A 21,270-nucleotide genomic window follows, 5' to 3' on the forward strand; every position below is an offset into this window, starting at 1 on the left:
AGCAAAAAACATTTACTCATACTCCACTGTCCACCAGGGATCACCATGGGGCTCTATTCTAGGACTCAGATTAGTGTAGCAGCTGCTATATGGAACATAGTGCAGACTCATGGCAAAGAGCATTTTAGAGGCTCTCATATCACCAACTGTGACATATGACACTTCTGCTCACAGTCTGATAGGCTAAACCAGTCACATGGCCCACCCAACCACAAGAGAGTCAGGAAGCCCAAAGTATTTTGCAAATAGCACCAATAGCTACTACATTGTATGTATGGGGAGTGGGGAGGAGGCCAGGGGGGATCATGTATGTGTATACATTTATCCTTATCTACTAAGATATTTTCTGTTTCTTTCACCAACAGGAAAGCTGACCCAGTCCCAGAAATGACTACTCCTAAGAAATTATACTCCAGTGTCATGAAGACTCTGAAGTATCTAAATTCCCACCTGCCAAATGGCAGCCATGTTATTTTATATGGCTTACCAAATGGAACGTTTCTCTGGGATAATTTGCACAACAGATATTATCCTCTCGGTATTAGTTTGAAGATACTTTTGCTAATTGTACTAACAATGTTAGTTATATATAGTTAGTTTACTAACTAACAATGTTAGCTATACATAGTTCAAATATATGTGGTCCAAACCATATAGGAATACACCTAAAATGCCACCACAGTGCACAGGTCAGAACAGGTAAGGGCAAGAGCCCTGAGGTGTGGATATAAAGGTCAGTATCTAAAGGTGAGCAGAACCGGATCCAAAGTCAGAAAGGGCAGAAATCTTTAATGTAGAATTAGGACAAATTGAAAGGTAAGAGTTTAAATCAAGAAACTCCTTTAACAAAAAGTGAAATCTAGAATAAGCAGATAAAGCTCTTGTGGAAGAGAAGGATTTCTCCAAATCTCAATGGTGAGTGCCCCCTGGTGGCCAGAATTCTAACAAATTCTGTGGACTCTGGTGGACAGTTAAAATTTTACACAACACATCTTCCAGCGGCCTTGCTTCCTGCTCCCACACTCACTCGGAATCCTTGGCTCTAAAACGCTTTAAAGATCTCCAGAAACTTCCAATAGCATCTCTAGCATCCATACGTTTTATAAACAGTGTAAAATTAGTAGTAATTCACATCAGGAAGGGCTGACATGCTGATCCTTAAAACAATCCTGTAAGATGTTTTCATTAATTCCATTTCATAGATGAAAAACCTAAGGCTCAGAGAGGCAGGCACCTTGCCAAATGTTGTATAGCTTATTGTATACGTAACGTGGGTGTAGCAGGGCTCTCTTGGTGTTTGGGGGGAGAAAGTCCTTTCAAGAAATATTTACTATGTGCCAGGCACTGTTCTGGGCACTGCATAACTAACAGTGAACACAGTAATCAAAACCAATAGGCTTATATTCCAGTGGGAGCGTGTCAGAGGATGATAAGTGTTATTAGAGAAAATTAAGCAGGGAAGGGGGATGGGAAGTGCTGGCCTCAGTCCTCTCTGACAGGCACCTACAACAAGGGGCCTGTGTACCCTCCCCTCAGCCCCACATCAACAACGCCTGTGCCAATCTCTCATTAAAAGGTCTGCCCCTTCCCTGATATTGCCATAGCCTCCTCTTTAGACCAACTCCTACTAAAGTGTTCTGGAGGTTCAAGCAGTTTCTAATGAGTCAGATGAGCAATTTAAAGGGAAAAACCTGAAATTCCTTCCTCAGTGCCCACCTTAGAGGGTGGAGGTGGAGAGCTTTCCCTTGTATTAATAACTTCTCTGTATCTTTCCAGTATCTTCTTCTCCTCCTCCTCCTCCTCCTCCTGTAGTCCTTGCTTAAGCCAACCCCTTACCACCACCTCCCTCAGAAAGTTCCACCCCTCCTCACACACAAAATGAGCAGTTTCCCTCTAACCACTTGTCAAAGGAGTCTGGTCCCGTCATCAGGGGGACAACAATAAATACCCATTTTCTAGGATTCCCACCAATAAGACTGAAGTCATTTTGCTCTTCAATTATCAAGTGTGCCCCAAATGTCATTTTCATCCAAGAAAAACACTGTCCAGCCTCCAATGAGGAAAACATATTCCTTCTGTTCCCACAGCTTTCACGCTGACCCTTAGAGATAGTAACATGTTTACACAGAGAGCTTAACTCCATTCTGGGCTGCCTTGAACATGCAAAGGACAACTATTTGGGCCGAGAATGTCCCTTTGAGTCATTGGGGTTGAAAATTTCAATTCCCCTAACAGATGTTTTCAGATTCCTAGATTTCTCCCATACTAAGAAATGCCTGGGGAAGAGGAGTTGAAGGCAGGGGAGATGTGCTTCCAATTTACTCTATCACATCAACGGTGACTTGACTTTGGGTTTTCTGACTTCAAATTCCATTTTCTTTCCATGAACTCCGGTTAGACAACTCTGTAAATTCCCTCATATATGATGCATAATTCACTTCACTCAACCACAGTATGCAATAATGACACCATGCAATTTGGAAGGGAACAAGGGAAGGAAAGAAGGTGACTTGGGGGACTCATCAATCACTTTGGTGGATTCCCTAGGCCAGTGGTTCTCATCCAGGGACAACCTACCCATCCTACTCATTATCACAACTGGAGAGGGTGTGCTACTAACATCTAAAGAGTAGAATCCAGGTATGTTCCCAAACATGCTACAATGCATAGGAAAACCACCCACAACTAAAAATGTCAATAGTGCCAAGGTTGAGAAACCCTGTTTTATTTAGGTTTTGCCCTGTTCTCAAATGGCCTTTCTCCAGCCACTAATCAGGCACTAGCATTTCACAGTACAAAAGAGGAAGAAGGAAAAGGTAGAACAAATTTGTTATATATAAACAACCCTGGTTTTGGGGAAAAAAAATCCAATTAGGAAGAAAGTTGAAACCCTCTAAAATTTGTTTAATGTTTTTAAGTTATTATTCATATCTTAAATTATCCCTGCTGCCTGGTTGCCATGGGAAATAAATTATAAATTCCTCAACGAAGCATCAGTGTCCTTCCTAGACAGCCCAGAAAAGTAGGTGGGATTTACCCAGCTTCCCCATTTCTCCTTGAGCTGGCACATAACTCACATAAGATGAGAGGCTTGAGGGGAGGGCTATCACCCTATGTCCCAGTTCTGCTCTGGCTTCAAATCTAATCTTTGGACCTTTACTCCCACCAGACATGTGCCAGCAATAAAGCAGGTTAATTCTGGGCCAGCCTCAGGGTTTGGCTGCTCTGCCTAGGTTAGGGTCGGTCTCATCTTAGTCAATAGTCAAATGCCAAGTCTGATTCCCAGGGCACAGTGCTAAGGATTGTGTAGGCAAATAAACAGGGTGTTCCATTTACTTCTGTCTTTGAGCCTAGAAACACGATGAGGATACTCTCTAGACTTGACTGTAGCCACCCATTAAGGATCAAGAAAGAGGTCAGGGGGTGCACAGGTGGCTCAGTCGGATAAGTCTCTGACTTCGGCTCAGTTCGTGATCTCACAGTTTATGATTTCAAACCCTACATCTGGCTGCCTGCTGTCAGGAAGCAGAAGGGGTCAAGGAGATCCCCTGGGTCAGTGATACATTCTCTGCTGCCTCAGTAGGACAGGTAGGAACTCAGCCTGACCATTCACCTAGGAAAAGTTTCAATGCTACAACATCAGATCGGCAGGTAATGGAGGCCTAGGGCAAGAATAGATTCCTAGCTCACTCCTGCCAAGGAGAAGGGGGTAATAAATCCCTCTTAGCATCTTTTAGCCCTATTTGAGTCACTACCCAGTCAATGCCTCAATGCCAACGTCTGTGACAGCCCCACAATCCTTACCAGCAATTAAAATTCCTAGCAAGATGCATAGGCTTTTTGAAGAATCACCAGAAAGTAAATCTCACACATTAGGATTCTACTTACATAGATCTTTTCAAGTTTGACCAGGGATAAGTCCTCTCGGGCACAGTCTATGAGAAAGGCAATCTTTCCATAAATATGTTGAAGATACCTATTATGCGCTTTGGAGGTAAAGACGATACTAAAATGGAGCCCTTGTCCTCAAAAGAGAGAGAAAAGAAAACTCCATTGGGGAAAATACAATATAGATCCTGACAGTGAAATCACCTTGTGTCAATGACACTGGTACAAGTCATAGGCTGGGAGCTACCTGAAGGATTAGACTATATAATCAAAAAGTTCAGGATTTCTGGCTACAAATAAGCCTGCAAGTAGGCCTTCCTTGAAAGACCTCTGCCACAAAACATCAACAACAGCTTAATTTTGTCCCAATTATTCTTAAACTTGAAACCTAATATATTCTAAGATACCTTGTAGTATGCCTCTTGTTTTATTACTGGCTTACTCCCTGTCTGATTTCATGTGGTTTTACTAAGGTTTTATACATTCAGATGGTACTTCATGGAGGTGTAGCTGATATTTGTTGGTATGGTGCCTAAAATTTCAATTATGGTCCCAGCATTGAGTAAATGCCAAAGACTCTGCCCTAAAGAACTGACAAATGACTGAGACACAAGCTGCTACTCTAGGCAGTAGGGGTAAAACATGCCCTTTAATCTTTGGGTGCCAGTCCACAGGCTCCCCACCCCTTACACACACACACACACACACACACACACACACACACACTGGTAGTTCCTCAGCCCTGATAATTCTAGTCCTCTTGCCCCTGTCCTGGCATTCTTGACCAGCTTTCTTCACCAGATTCACTTTCTAAACAGGATGTTGCAGACACTGCCTCTTTATAGGTATGACACGTAGGTAGGATCACTCTTTATACCAGGCTCCTCAATCTACAAAAATACCATTAAAATTACAGAGATAAAAACTAATACCTAAAAAGAGTGAACTGACAGCACCAATAAGTGGAGAAAAGAACTACTTCCCCGCTTCCCTTTCTTTAAACCATAAGCCTATCACAAGCACTCCCAACTGACCTTCCACATGGCCAGCCCAGAGTCACCCTACCTTCCACAGCAGAAATCCCAGAGAGAAGGGAAACCAACCATTACATCTTTCCCAGTTACCTCCCAAGTACAGCTAGAATGCCTTTATCCTATTCAACAGACCCACCTACTCACCTAAGGATTTTTCCTATATTGACTTGTCTAATTAAAATTAGTGCCAGAAAAGCAAGAAAATGGGGGGGGGGGGAAGGGCAGGGATTGGGAGAAGGCCTAGAAAGACACACCTTGTGGTCTCATGCTCAGGTGTGCTGGGACCTCAGCAGTAGGACAGCAGGGAGGGAAGAGTAAGCCAGGATGGAACAAGGCTATGTCAAGACTTAACCCCTCGAGGAGAGTCAGCAGATGAGTTCCCAATATCCAGGAGAAGGACAATCTCTGGACCCTCTGGATAGCAGAGTAATCCAGGTGGGAAAGGGGAAGGTGCAAGAGCTTTACTTATAGTCAGGCCTTAGGTGCCATCACCCCCAGGTTAAAAAGGCTTCAGCCATTGGACAAGGGCAAGAGAGAGAGGCCACTTCTCAGGAAGAGGGGACTCATCAGGGCCAAGCAGGTTGACAGGGCCCCAGCTAAGCTACCTAAGGTTTATTACAAAGCCCCAGCCCAACAACAACAACAACAACAAACAAGATGGCAGAGGGAAGGCTGCAGAGGTAGTACTACTACTCAGAGGTAGTACCATCAGGTGGCAAGAGCCAAGTCACCGGGGCACAGAGGATAGAGAATGGGGAGTGGAGATTGGAGGTGTCAGTCGCTGCAGCTGTCTAGGCTAAAACAGATGGGAACACATACAGAAAGGCAAATGGCACTTTTTTTCTTTTAAGTTTATTTATTGTGAGAATGAGAGTGTGTGAGAGTGCAGGGGAGGGGAAGGAGAGAATCTCCAGCAGGCTCTGCAGTGACAGAGGGCTCAACCTCATAAACCCTGAGATCATGACCTGAGCCAGAATCAAGAGCCGGAAGCTTAACCAACTGAGCCACCCAGGCGCCCCCACAAAGACAAATTACAACACACACACACACACACACACACACACACACACAATAGAGGGAAAGAAGCCTCAGTGGTAGAAAGCAGGATCTTGGAGAAAGACAGGAGCTCAGGGCTCCATGTTGAGCAGAAAATGAAAACAAAGACAGAAGCCAGTGGCTTGGGATTTATCTAAAATATGAAGATGCAGACACCTTTGGAGAAGAGAGGAGGCCTGGCGTGTCATTGTGACTTTAATGGTGGTAATAAGCCTGTGGTTTTCCAGTCTTGGATTCACTCACCCACACAGAGAGAATATATTTTTCCTCTATGACAAGAAAATTGAATCTATCTTTCAGTCTAACCGATCTGAGGTATAAGTGAAAAATAAGACTATGTTCCGTCACCTTCAATCTTTCTCTTCACTCCGAGATAGGTCCTATTATTTTCCTTTATTTTTTCAAGCGGGAGAGAAGTGTTAATGGATGAGACATCAGTTATTCAGCCCTGAGATCTGGGAGGGCCTGGGTTTCGTGTCTCAGCCCCAGCATGAAAGTCAAATTGCCTCTGTGGGTGGATAGGCTGGGAGGTGGGGGTGGGGAGAGAGAAGAAATAACCCCCACAGATTCTGGGCCTGTAATTGATGTTTGAAAAGACTCTGGATGAACTCACATATAGCACTTAACACTTTCATTCTTTTTTTGTTAAGTTTTATTTTATTTCTTTTAGTAATGTCTACACCCAATGTGGGGTTCAAACTCACAACCCTGAGGTCAAGAACTGCATGCTCTTCTCACTGACTTAGCCAGGCACCCCCATCTTTATTCTTATGTACCTCTTTAACCTGCACCAAAAAATAAATTTAGGGTATATCTACTAATTAGGGCTCAAATAAGGTATGCACTGGGCTGTGAAGGGATATGATGTACTGTCCTTTCCCATCCAGTGGCCACCCAAGCTCTTTTGTAGGCTTTCAGTCTAATAAACTGCAGGACAGTGCATGGTCAGAACTTAAGACACACAGAATGTCCTGGCAGGTCCTTAGCATGGGATAATTGGGCAGATAATTGGGTTACATAAAGTTGAAAAGAAGGGTTTGATCAATTACCATCTTGAATGCCCCCTGTGCCCCAGGGGAACTTAGCATCTCATATCATTGCCAGGAGAAAGCCACCACTCCACAAGTCCTTTGTCAGTGGCGTTTCAGTCTGTATGGTACCTTTGTATCCTTCTACCTAGGTTCCAAATAAGGTCAGGCCTTTCAGGGCCTGCCCTAGTCACTCCAGAAGATCGAGATGGGAGTAAAGTCCCTAGGGCCACTCCCCAGCTCAGTCTGAATTTGTAGGGCGCTCAGAAAGAAAGAATGCACAAGTGTTCTTCAAGAGCAATGCTGAATGAAAAATCGGGGGAGGTCCCTGGCAGTGCTCCCCTTCTTCAGGAGAGACATGGTCACCCACAAGTGTGTTTCATTGGCTGCTAGATTTGAATATGTACAACACACCAGACCTCTCTGTCTTCCAGGTCAGCTGAATAAGGATGTGACCTATGCACATTTCTACTCTTTCCTGAACTGTCTCCAGGTGAGCCCACACTGACCTGTTCCAAGGCCACATTCCCTGTTACAGGCCTTGTTCCTCTGTCATCAAAGTGGTGTTTTCTTACTCTCAGGTCAGCCCCTGCCACAGCTGGATGTCCTCCAACAAGACACTCCGGAATCTCACTTCAGAGGTAGGACTGTAGTAGGTCTTTTGATGCCATCTTTGATTATTCCATCCTGGTGTTTACTGCAGCATTTCTGCTGGGAATAGGATTTGGGCAGGGCAATGGCCTCCAAGCTGATGAATAAAAATGTCAACTTCTAGGGTTCTTGAGAAGTCAAGAGAATGTGGGGTGCCCTGTCTCTCTCTTTCTGCCTCGCTCTGGGTCTTTGGCTCTTGCTGTGTCTCTCGGTCACTGTCTCTGTGTGTGCCTGCCTCTCTCTTGTGGATGCATGTACACACATACACCCCTTTTGAAGCTGGTCTTAGGCGTATTTGTAGAAATAGAGAGAAGTGAGCAAGGATAGGCCCATCTATGACTGGTGTTCTCCCAAGGTACATGAGGACCAGGTACTTTTTTTTTTTTTAATTTTTTTTTTCAACGTTTATTTATTTTGGGGACAGAGAGAGACAGAGCATGAATGGGGGAGGGGCAGAGAGAGAGGGAGACACAGAATCCGAAACAGGCTCCAGGCTCTGAGCCATCAGCCCAGAGCCTGACGCGGGGCTCGAACTCACGGACCGCGAGATCGTGACCTGGCTGAAGTCGGACGCTTAAGCGACTGTGCCACCCAGGTGCCCCGAGGACCAGGTACTTGATAGCCTTCCTCTCTTCTCTGATGGAATCCATGGTTCATACACTTCTTTCACTGATGGTGAATAATCTCTTTGTAAGAGATTTATTGATTTTTTTGCAAAAGAAGTATATTTCAATTAAAAAAACTTGGAGAATGTAAAAAAGCACAAAGAATATCAACACAAATGACCCCAAATCCCACCACCCAAAGTCAATATGTATGTATGTTTTTCCAATATTACCTTCATAGATATTTTGGGGGTTTTGCCTACATAGTATCAGAATACACATATTGTTTTGTGCCTTCTAACATTCATAAGTTATTCTCCACATCATAATTTTATAATCATTTTAAAGTATACAATATATGAATATACCATGATTTATTTCTCACCTTAGTGTTGGACATATAGGTTGTTTCCAATTCTTCAATATGAAAAATAGCATTGTGATGAACCTGTGTGTGTATATATTTTTTTCTATACCCTGTCTATTTCCTTCAGACAAATTCTTAGAAAAATTATTGGGTCAAAGTGTATGCCAGGTTTAAGGGTTTGATCCCTATTTCCAAATTGCTCTCTGGAAAGTTTAAACGAATTGACATTCTCAGTCATCTCTCCCGTGGCAATATTCCGTATTATCATGATTATTCATCTTTTCTTTGCCAATCCCGTGGGAAAGAAGTGGTATCTTATTACTTTAATTTTCACTGATTTATTCCTAATGAATCTTAACAGTTTTGTGTCTTCGTTAGCCACTTGTACATGACTAGACTGTAATGTGCAGAGCAACCCACTGCTGAGGGCTTGGAGTGAGGGTGATGATTATCAATTTCTTTGTTCTGCCTGAATTGTCTCACTGAAGTGTAGGCTTTACAGAACTCTCCCTGTTTCCTTTGTATTCAGAGAGCAAAACAACTCTCCAATACACTGAAAAATATTGCAACCAGCCAGAAATTTACGAACTTCGATCTTTTCTATGCAGATTTTGACTTCCAAGAAGGTAAGTTTTGCTGGAAGGAGGTGTTGGCACAAGACAGAAGTAGCAGCTACAGTTTAGAGCCTGACTGGGCAAAGTGTTTGTAAGACAACAGGCAGTAGGTTGGGTGGGGAGGCTCCTGTGTGTTCTGACATACTAATAGCTCTGAGTATTAGAAAAAGGTGAAGTGTGAGACCCTCTCTGGGAGAGTGGAAGTTTACCATCACCTATTCATTTCAGCATTGTTTTAGAATTCCTGAAGCAACAGAGCCAATGACCAGTGGGAAACAAATTTGGGCCAGGAGCCAGCAGATCAGTGGAATCACCTAACTCATTCTTGCCTGTTTACCAATGCCTTGCTTACCTAAAGATGAGTGTGGCAGGAAAGAGGGATAAGGCGGTGCCTCCCAGATGCACATGAAATTACCTACAGACTCAATAGCAGTGCAGACTCCCAGACCCCACACATGGTGTAACTTATGAGAGTCTTTAAGGGAGGGACCTCAGATTTGCTTGTGGTAAAGTGGACAATCCATATCCCAGCTTTCTGGAAAGAATATCACTGTTTCTTTCCTAGCATTCTGTCCAGACACTGGGGTCACTGATGGACGGCCATGCAAAAAATAGGCATGATTATCGGAGCTACTGATTTATCCTTTACATCTTGACTCTGAAAAATGGTTATTTATTGACTTTATTCCTCTCAGCCTCGTTTTCATTGCTAAGCACTTGTTATACAAGAGAAAAACCTCCTGTTGATTGACTGCCAGCTGAGATGATGCTAATGGAAAGCTTTACAGCGTATGCAAATGATGGAAGGTGTCTCATCCAGAGTTTATCATCTCCATCTCCCCACCACCAACAACCCCAGCCCCAGCATCTGGGATGAAGCAGATGGCCATCATGAATTATCAAATTTTACATTAGCTGACAAGTACTGCATTGCACACTCTAACACTTCAAGTCTGAACATCTTTTCAACAGGACTGATCTCCCTTAACTAGATTTCCTGCCCGGGTGATACATAATTCTCTCATGGGGAGAGACATTTTGATAAATAACCTCTCATTAAAATGCAGAGCTAAGGACTCATTAATGAATTCCTGGTGTAAACAAATGTACCACCAAGTGATCTTTGATGATCATCAACCTTGAATATAGATAAAGTTATTAAAAATATAATAATGTCTAACATTCACATGGGACTTTTCATTTTCCAAAGTAATCTCTAGCTCTGTCGTTTATTATCTTTGGGAATGTAGGCAGTTCCCTGAACATGTCTAAACTCTCCTTTCCAGACCTGGAACTGGGGGTACCATATCTTCATAACAGATCTTTGTGATGATTATATGAAACAAATGTGTAATTCTCCTAAGTGCTGTGCCTGGTACACACATAGTCAATGCCCAGGAAAGAGCACCGTTCCCTCACACCCTTGCTACTCAATGTGGGGTTCAGAATGAGCAGCATCCACACCACCTGGGCTCTAGTTACAAATGCAGGGCTCCCAGGCCCCACTTTTAATTAGGACCTACCTCACTGGAATTTTGCCTTTTAACATAATCCACAGATGAACCATATGCATGTTAAAATTTAATAAATGGGGCTCTATAATGCTACAAGATTAAGATTTGGTTAGTCATCCGATTTTTCCTAAGTCCTACTATGTACCGTGTAGGTGCTAAGGATACAGCTGTCAGAAAAACAAAACAGTCCTTATCTTCATGAAGGATACAGAGAGAAGAGCTTTACCCTTGACTTAGTACTACCAGCTTTCCACTGGTGACCTAACAGGCTTGAAGTTGAGGTTCATCAGCCCATTCTTGTCCTCACAGCAACAATAAATGCATCAAAGAAGCAAAACGTTCAGTTAAACTGAACTGAGCATTCTAAACCAAAATGGCAGTAGGTTATTACTGAGAAACCTCCTTGGCATTTGTCCTTGCTTGGCAACTCTCATCAACAGTTTCAGGAATTTCCTGAGAGGCACTTATGAAAAATAAATCTGAAGACCCAGTTTTGGTCGAGGGCCTTCTTTGGCTTCTCCATGTGAAGTTAGCGGGCACAGTGGAGGGATGTGCAGGCAGAGGAAATGGTGGCCTGGGATCTGCCCCCCAGTGAACATCTGATACAGCAGAGGGATCATCCACTCCCAGATGCATCCCCGTGGTAACCGCCACACCTGGGCAGCTCACCGTCCCAGAAATCCTGTAGCTGCAATGTGCTATGATAGAAAGAGCCCAGGTAGAACTGTGCCCTTAGCCCAGCTCAGACACAGAATGGCTGTGTAACCAACCTTGAGTAAATTAAATAACCAGTCTGCTTTGTCTCCTTTTGTGTAAGGTAGCAATAACTAAGCTGGGGAGGAGGGCTGCTATGTGAACACAGAGCCAACTCTGCTATGTACTGAGAACTCTGTTAGTCTCCCGCCACCACTGCCATCAATGTATGCCAAGCACCTAGTACATTCTTCTAAGGCTTATTATAGAAGGAGACTAAATGTTGGTTCTCTTCCAACATCCAACCCACCTCCCATCACCACTCATACCTGTGGATCACTTTGAGTTCCCTAGAGGAAGCTGTGGTAGAATGTATCTCATTGGCACTGCAGTCTTCTGTTACCAGACCCAAAAATTGCATAGCCACATATTAAACCGGCAGTCTTTTTTTTTTTCAATATATGAAGTTTATTGTCAAATTGGTTTCCATACAACACCCAGTGCTCATCCCAAAATAAACCGGCAGTCTTAATGGTCACAAGAAAATCTCCCCGCTCCTTTCAGTGCTGTATTTGAGCTGACTGTTGCATCACAAATATCCTCATTTTTTCATACAAAATTTACATGTCCACACCCTGTGGCAGAGCAAATTGCAACTGAGGGTCCCTGTCTCTTGAGGGCAGGCATGAGACCTATCTGTTCTCCGCTCTGACAGCCTCAGTCCCACCGTGAAAGGCTATTGCTCATCTCCAAAGACTCTTTTTTGTCTCTTGCTGACTCATCCTCTCACTGGTTATAAGCTAAACACAGGAAGCAATTTTTCCTTCCTTCAGGAAATGCCAGCTTGAGCAGGTGATGTCCTTTTTCTTTGTCTGTACCACACCTCCCAAACAGAGGAAGGAAAATGCTGCTTGGCCGACAAGGCCATTTTTACACTGACAGCTTAAATATACCACCTGCCCTCAGTTTCCAAGACAACTCAATTGGAGTAAACTGGGTTCTTAGTTCTTCCCATGTGTATGTTTGTAAAACAACCAATGACTTCACGGTACTGACCAGAGCTTAGATTTCTTGTTTTAAATATCTACTAGTGTTACTGTTCATCAAGATGCTATCAAGAGTTTTGTGACTCTTCCTCATTGATTTCTATTGCATCTTTGAAAAGCTGGTCATTAGCAGAGTTACTTTGACTTTGCAGATACAGAAAATACGTTATGCACCAAATCCTGAGAGATCATTCATGATCATTTAAGAAGCTTCATTCGGGTCTTCTGAACAAATAGCAGTTTGTTTACCTATTTTTAATTATGGTCCCAAGTAGGAGGAAAACAGACCACCTTCCCATGCTGCCCCTGCTTGGACCTCCATCTCTAAAATCAGAGAAGAAATAAGACCACTGTCTGGTGTTGCATTTATTCTAAGAAAGCAAAATTTCTCCCTGAGATAAACAAATTTAAAAGGGTCACTCTGTCTAACACTGAGCACAACACAGGTAAAACCTTAGCCTCTTGCCTGTGAGTCATCGATTCTCCCTTTAAGTGTTATAAAACTGATGTCTGCAGATGTGCAATGACTGGTAACCCTTGCAGACACAATAATCATGTGAGAAAACAATGGTTTTCACTCTTAATAGTCTGATCATAGCCTTGGTAACCTGTGGCATTCATTTTAACACTTACTGGATTATTCTATATGCTAAGCCAGTTCTTCTAAAGTTGGACTCCCTCATAGTGGTGAGGGATGGGGACTTGTGCAGCAGCAGGAACATGTTTCCTGGAAGGAAGGAATATGTTGTCACTGACTCCCAATAAAATCCAGATGCAAAATATGAAGGAATGGCTCAAGGGCAGCCATTTTGCCAGGAAAGAAGACAACAGAAATTGGTGATCCTGTGTCTAGGGATTCAAACCACCAGCAGGAATTTTTCCCTGAGCTCTGAGAAGAGCAGCAGTATTTGCAGCCCCTCAGAGTACAGGGATTGGATAGCAAGCAGGGGTGGCACACTGTGATATTAGGACTAATTGCAAAAGCAGCAATGTACTGATTTAGCTCTGGAACAAGCTTCACTTGCCCAGTCAAAGCTTCCAGTAGAATTTTCATTCCTTCCCTTGGGGTGAGATGAGGGGCATGGGGGAACGAAGAGAGCGCACATCCCTGCTCTTGAGTCTTTGTCAGGTGGAGGGGGAAGAACTGAAAAAATCTATGTCTTGCTCCCCTCTCTGGACAGCAAGGAAGTGAAGGTATTGGTGATGCTGGGAGCAGTACATTTCAAATATTTATTTCTGGAGGCTCTCTAGGGACTTGGAATTTCCTTGAGGAGTTCTTCCTGGCTGTGTAGTATTACACTGTAGAGTTAACGGTGCTGTTGCCTTGGAGCAACTGACATGCTTGGTCTCTTACTCCTGTTGAAGGGCAGTTTTATTGCTTTTCATCACTTTGGGGCTCATAATATTTCCTCTGTTGCCATACTCACTCTAAATGTGATGTTAAGATAATTTTATGTAATTATATTTCTGGCAAACTATATGACTTTTAATGGTGATTGCTTGACATACACAGGCAGTATCTGGAAATGGCAGCCTACATAAAGAGATGTTAACAAAATGTTTAATTTTCCCTCCTTTTCTTGCAATACTCACCCACTGAGAAATGAGGTGAATTTACATTGATGTTGAATATTTCAGAGCTCACCTTTTCTCACCACCCTCTTCACTGCACAAACCATCTTCACCTAATACCCCCACACATTTTCTTCCTGAGTTAGGAAAAAGAAGAAGACCATACAATGGGAAGATCATTTCCATTCAGAAAGCCTCCAGACAGAGATAATAGCCCAGAGCAGCCACAATTGAGTAAGCATCGCCCCAGGGGTGGTGGGCAGCTCTGACATTTTCCACTTGGTCCTTGCTCTCTAACATCGATGGCAGTCACTTGGTCACTCATAGAAGCATGCAGTTAATCCTCTGGTTGTGTGTGTGCCCTGCAGTGACAGAGGAGTGGCAGAAGAGAGGCGGGGAGCCCTGGCAGCTCATTGAACCAGTCGATGGATTCCACCCCAATGAGGTAAGTGCAATCACACAGCCGTGGCTGAAGGCTATATCTTGAGTTATATTTAAAATATAGTTATGCATCTGCGTTTATCATTATCCCATTTTGTTCCAGAAAAAATTTGAGGTAATGTATTCACATGTGTAAAATAGAAGATTCAGTAAAATAAAGTGAAAATCAGAGTAAAAAGCCAATAAGATAGAAATGATACCTGGCTTCCTCACTTAATGTCTACAGTTCATAAAATGTGTACAGGGTGGTCCTGAGAAACTGCTGGTGAGAGCCTACAAAATCAGCTGTGTGGTCTAGGGACTGATGTAAAAAGAGGCATAAGTAATGGCCCCCATTAAAATAAATAAATAGATAAATACATACACACATACATACATAAATATGTAAATAAATAAATAAATAAATAAGTCACATACTCAAAAACAATCACAAGGATTCCTGGAAGAGAGACCTATGAGAAATTTCTTCTATGGATCTTTCCAGAAAGGACACTGAATGAGAGGAGAACAGTGTCCTTAGCAATATCCTACAGTAAGAGCTGTTTCTTATCTAGGATTCCAAGGTACAATTCTAGAAAGTAGTTCTACTCTGGCCTCTTCCCAGAGCAAGGGGAGCTGGAGGGAGTCTGTCCCTTCCTACCTCATGCTCTCCTTTATCCGAACTTCAACAAGGGAGGCTCCACTTTTATCTGTTATACATACTAGACTTGCTCATGATGTTTCTTCCTTTAAAAAACAAATGAATAAGTATGGGGGTAATTCTGTCACTTTTCAAATTTTGAAAGCTGACAATCCTTTGCAACTGTAGTCTTTCTGGCCTAGCCTTTGGTGGGTACGGTGTGGCAGTGACAAGGCCAGAGAAGCATCCTGGTGTGCTCTCCTCATGGCCCCTGTCTCGGTGGTCAGTTGGGCCACAGGGGGAGCTGACCATCCCCTCAGGAGCTTGAATGAAATGCACTGTAAGCTCCAGGGAGCACCTACGGACAGGGCTAAGAACTTCCTCATTGGGAAAAACAAAAAAAGTGCCGCTCCACTGACAGATGAATATACAGTGGAGTCCCACAAATGCTGGGAAAATTTAAAGTAAGCATTTAAATACCCATCTCCCTGTTTTCAACAACCAAAAATAAATAAATAAATAAATCTAAGTAATCCACCTCAGAATATCTAATTTTCCTGTGTCTCATTTGGATGAACTGATCCAACAGAATTATTGCCTAGGAATTGGCTAAATACTAGATTTCTTCTCCCCACAGAAATGATGACTTTCGTTATAGAGTAATTTTTAATATGGAGACTTTCTTTGTGGCAATAATTAGGTAGTGGTTCTTGTTATTCCCACAAGTCACAGAATTTTACCTTTCTGATTCTGCAGAGAATTGAGGATATAAAGAAATACAGAAGGAGTTAATTAGGAACAGACTAAAAAGCAGAGGGTCAAAAATAGCTTTGTTTTATCCTTCTGGACCTATTTGTCTGATCCATCAAAAGACCATCCTGTCCCTGACACTTAAAATAATATTAGGGTTCAAAGTGTGTCAGATTAAGGCTTTATCTTGCACTCAAACAGTTTTGCCTATAACTAATTATTGAGAACAGGGTCAAAAGCTGAAAATCGGGGGAGCACCTGGTAGGCTCAGTTAGTAGAGTATGCAACTCTTGATCTCAAGGTTGTGACTTCCAGCCCCACGTCGGACGTGAAGCTTACTTCAAAATAAATAAATAAATAAGTAAGTAAATAAATAAATAGATAGATAAATAGATAAATGAATGAATAACAATAAAAAAGCTGAAAATCAGTATGTGCCATAATTGTATGTTATTCCTGAGAGATTTGTTCACATGCTGGTAGTGGATGATGGCGTGGTGGAGCCACACTGCAAGTGGGCACCAATGGGTAGCCATGATGAAAACCTGCCTATTCATCATGTATGTTGAACTGAAGAGTCCAGACTGCAACGTGCCATCCAAATATGTTTATTGAGTGCCCACCCCATATCAAACACAGTAAGAATTCAAGAGTGAACAAGAAACTGCCCCTGCCATCTAAGGAGATTATAGTATAGAGGGAAAGAATGACAAGTGAACAGATAATTAAATAGAAAGTGGTTGATGCTTCCATTTGTGCAAGCCCGGTATAATGGGAGCACTGTGAGGGATGGGATGGGAGAGAGGGGTGTTTGGAAGAGTTTTCAGAGGCGCCCACTCAGAGCTAAGACCACGAACTAGTCAAGTGCAAAGAAGAGGGAGGGTCTGCACAAAGTGTTCTGAGCAGAGGAAATGCACTGGCCAAGACCTGAATGAAAAAAAAGAAAAAAAAACAGGGCATGTTGGAGGAAGTAAAAGTGCCGCAGTGAGGCCAGAACATAGAGTATGGGAGGGGGATTGAGAGAGAGGAACCAAGAGAAGTATTCAGAGACCAGATTACGTAACGCCTGTATGGGATTTGACCTTTTTCCTGTGGGGAAGAGGGAGCCACTGAAGGTTTTTAAGCAAGAAAGAAAAATAACCAGACTTGTGGTAGCATCCTGGAGAATGGTGCAGTAGGGCCCCACTAGAGGGAGGGAGACCATCTGGAGGAAGCTTCTGTGTGTGAGAGGTGATGGCCCAGGAGGAATAGGCAGAAAGAGAAAGGTTTGTATTGGAGTTTCATTCACAGTTGAGTCCACAGAACATGGTCGTTTATTGGATGTGAGGGTGAAAGAGAAAGAGATGCTTAGTGTAACACTTTTTATGACTTGGAGATTGGATAGATGATTCTGTTGCTCACTGAGGTAAAGAACACACAAGATGGAGTGGTTTGAGGAATTTGTCACATGTTGGACTCAAGGAGCCTACAGGACATCCAAAATGAGGATGTCCTTTTAGCAGATAATTTGCAAGCTTAGAGCTCAGGAAGGGGTCTGGGTGGGAGCTGCAGATGCGAGCACATCAGGATAGACTTGTGACTTGAGGCCTTGAAGAGGAGCCTCTGGATGAACCTGCAAACTCCCCTCCCAATGAAGCACCTTACAGCAGAGGCAGTGTTAATGGATCCTTTTAGATCCTTATGTTAATAGTTTAAAAACTAACACTTAAAATTGCCACACACACACACACACACACACACACACAAGCACATGGTCCACAAAACATGGTCAGCTATGGGAGTCCACATCTTTTCCATCTTAAAAGAGCAAGATGGGCAATGTTGGTCTAAGGACCTCATGCTAATGGCATGGACAGAATACCAACCAAAGGAGTAGACTCAGGACTTGTTCAAATGCCATCTCACCAATTCCTATCCAAGCAAAAACAGCTGGCCCTTGTGCCTTAACCACCGAAGAGGGAACAGGCTTTATGTTATTGGCCTATTCTTCCTAAAATTCTGCTAGAGAAGCAGCGGAAGTGTCTAACCACTATTGACTCAACTTCTCCAATTTTCTTAAGAAGACAAGTTTAAGTACAAACATGAGTTGTGTTATGATTGATACATTATAATTTTTTAACCAAATTACATCCACCATCTTTGCTTATATTTTAATGGAAATAACCAGGCAAAGGAAAACTCCCAATATAGACTGAGAACTGCTTTATCTTTTCATCTCAGTCCCCAAATGTAGAAATTTAAAAAATAACTTCTTTAGTATGAGGGGGAGACATAGAAGGTTATAATGCTGGACATGATGGTTGATGGGGTTTGGTGGGTAGGAAGGAGATGACTCACAGGATTGGGCATTTGGATGAACAGAAATGAAAAATGCCAAGTCAAGGAACCCCAAAGAAGAAGGGGCAGATTTGAGCATTCTGAATTTGGGGTGTCTGCACAAAATCCAGATGGAATTGTCTAAATCAGCATTAGATCAAATTGATGGGTTCTGATCTCAGGACAGGGGCCCAGCTAGGGGACACAGGTTTGGAAATCACCAGCATCTAGTTGAGAACTGGAAGCACTCTCAAGGATGGATTGGGCCACGGGATCAAATTGTGGCCATTGCCCATTGCCTCCAGCAAGAGCAGGTGTAGTGAAGAGGGGAAAATGGCAGCCAAACTGCTGACAAAATGCAAAGGAAGCCTGACTTATAAAAGAAATGATATTGCAAAGACCCAAGACCCAGATCTGTGGCCTGTAGAAGCGGCAACAATTCTACCAGTTCAAATAATCACTTTTTAAAATATCTGCGAAGTTAAGCCTCTGAAGAGACACTTAGGAGGTCTCTGCCTAAAACCAGACAATAGTAAATAAAAAATGCTGAAAGAGCCACAGACATACATCAAGTCCAGATTCCTTGACTACTCTGAGACCACTCAGCTAAACATACCTGACCCCTCCTGCCTTAGCAGCTTTGCCCAGCACTGCCCTCTGCTCTCATAAAGCCAACAGCAACTCAAACCATCCTCCTAAACTTCTCGTTGCAAGCAATAAAGTTTCATGACACCATCTCCACCTTCTCTTGAGCCCTGGACCTTGTACAATACTAGAGTCAGACATAAGATAAATAATCAAAGGATTGGTTTTGCATTATATATATACTTGGTGTATATATATATATATATATATATATATATATATATATATAAAACTGGTTATTAAATGTTAATAGTCTGCAGGGGTTTGTTTATCTCAGCATGTAAGCCCCTGGGAACCCGAAGTCCTGAGCAGACTTGTGGAGTTCCTCTAAGAAGGAAGCAATGTTGGCAGTGGGTAGGGTGGAGAGGAGGGCCTTCTGGGCCAGGGAACCCTCAAACCCAGTCATTTTAGGCTGGCCCTGCCTAGGCACCAGGGACCATATCTCTTCACTTTGCTTTCTACATGAAGCCAGCTAGTAGCAGTGCTTCTGGAATGACACACTGAGTCAGCACAGAGGGGCTAGAGCCGGGACTTTACCTTTTTCCTTAAATGTAAGTATTTAAATCCATCTTACATCATTGTCATGTTGTCAGTTTACAAATTTAAAATTAATTGGGACCAAAGGTAACCAGGTCCAATAGACTGTGTTTGTGGGCAGATTAAGAGCCCCGAGAAGCAAAGCCATGCCTTCCCTGTGGTTAGTTAGGACTTCCCTGCAGGCGTTTAAAAAGCAATCTTACCAAAATAGCCCAGAAATGTTCTTCCTACAGGAAAAATAAATTCAGAGTGCATTTTTAACTTTGGTCTCATAAAACCCCAGAGTTAAATTTAGCCAGGGTTCAACTTAAAAGGGATCAGGGATGATAAGCTTTTGGTAAAACCTATGCAATCTTGCTTTGAATTGCATTTCTTCTTTTAAATATTGCAAAAAGGTAGTTACTGTTTAGGGTTTGATTTTATAGTTGTCTTATGAAAGAGTTCTATTTTTGTAGCAAAATACATGAAATTAGTTTATGAAACAGGCACGTGAAAGAATCCTGGATTATGTGCAGCAGTGACCACTGCTGGGCTTCTGCTGTGTCCAGATGTGTCTCATGAACTTGTGGGATGGACCCCACACAGTTATGTTTGCTTGGAGGACAAGAGGCTCTCCTGGAGAGGAACTCAGCATAAGTATAAATGTGGTTGAGCAAAGACGTGTGGCTCAATTTAAAAACTGTCATCAGAAGGGAGAGAGATTCTAAAAGCCATATGGTGGCTAATAGCAAGACTCCAATCAAGAAACTACACCAGTTTCCTCCCATCCTCCTCTCTCTGGACTCACACCTCAATCCTGAGAGATTCTGGGGCTACAGATAAAAACTGAAAGACCTGTTTTGCCAAACTCACATAGGACATTGGGGCGTTAAGTCACCCTGCTTTGTTGCTCCTTTCATGAAAACCTCAAAGAGGAGCCTTTGCGGTGAACCCCTGACCACCACATGGATTTGGTAGCATGAGGACCCCTAAACAGCAGCAGCAGCAGGTGGACAGGTGAGTGGCAATATCCCACAAAAGCACTGAGGCTGCAGGTGTGCCTGCAAAAAAAGCACCGGTGCTCCTCAGATGTGGGCTTAGCCAGAGGAAGGGGCACACCTGCTGGGGTTGGCAGTGGTGTGTGGACCAGAGCAGCACCACCCACACGGCAGCTATCTGGACTCACTGCAGCTGGAGCCTTGCAAGAGCACGCAGGCAGCTGAGTCAACTGCAAAGGAAGAGACTCTGAAGGGCCTACCTCCGTTAACCAGAAAATCCCACTTAACTACAACCTCCTATTAGCTAGCCTTCTGCTAGACCAGATTTCATCCCATGCATGTGTTTGGTAGGGTTACTGAGCAAGGCAGCCTCTGAACCCCTTCCGTGCTGCAGAGGTGTGTATGCTGGCAGGAGGAGGCTGTCCCTGTCCCTTGTCCTGAGGACAAATGTTAGGGAGATGTGTGACAAAAGTCTCCACCGGTGAAGTAAATTATCTTGCACCCATGTGATGGAGTACTGTGCACTGAATAAAAACAATGATGTAGATCTACCTTTAGTGACACAGAAATATGTTTGTAATATAAAGAAAAGTAAATAAAAGCAGATTACAGATTGTGGGGGCGATTATTCAAGTGTATGCATTTGTCAACACTCATGAAGCTGTTTATCACAGGAAGTTAATTTTACTGTGTGTAAATTATACCTCAGAAAGAGCAGATTATAAAATGATATTTACAGAAGGATTCAATTTGTATGTGTATGTCTGTGCACGTGCAAGGCTCTACACCCACTGTTAACATTGGCTACCTCTATTATAATTACAGATGACTTTTATTGTTTTCTCTTTCTGCCTAATTGTCTTTTTAAATTTTTCTCCAGTGAATAGGTATTGCTTTACTATTTTAAACTATGACTG

At 42.9% G+C, this 21,270-nt stretch overlaps 1 protein-coding gene across 3 annotated transcripts in view; it reads left to right on the top strand.

The window, feature by feature from the left end:
- AOAH (acyloxyacyl hydrolase) overlaps window positions 1-21,270 on the top strand; it is a 166,881-nt gene that overhangs the window by 141,621 nt on the left and 3,990 nt on the right. For all 3 annotated transcript variants that reach the window (XM_015065023.3, XM_015065022.3, XM_053218225.1), the window contains exons 17-21: window positions 366-538; window positions 7,441-7,499; window positions 7,588-7,647; window positions 9,159-9,255; window positions 14,437-14,513. In XM_015065023.3, the coding sequence (XP_014920509.1) occupies window positions 366-538; window positions 7,441-7,499; window positions 7,588-7,647; window positions 9,159-9,255; window positions 14,437-14,513 (466 nt within the window). The remainder of the gene's footprint in view (window positions 1-365; window positions 539-7,440; window positions 7,500-7,587; window positions 7,648-9,158; window positions 9,256-14,436; window positions 14,514-21,270) is intronic.

Source organism: Acinonyx jubatus, chromosome A2 (genome assembly GCF_027475565.1).
Source record: "Acinonyx jubatus isolate Ajub_Pintada_27869175 chromosome A2, VMU_Ajub_asm_v1.0, whole genome shotgun sequence".
NCBI classification, from domain to species: domain Eukaryota; kingdom Metazoa; phylum Chordata; class Mammalia; order Carnivora; family Felidae; genus Acinonyx; species Acinonyx jubatus.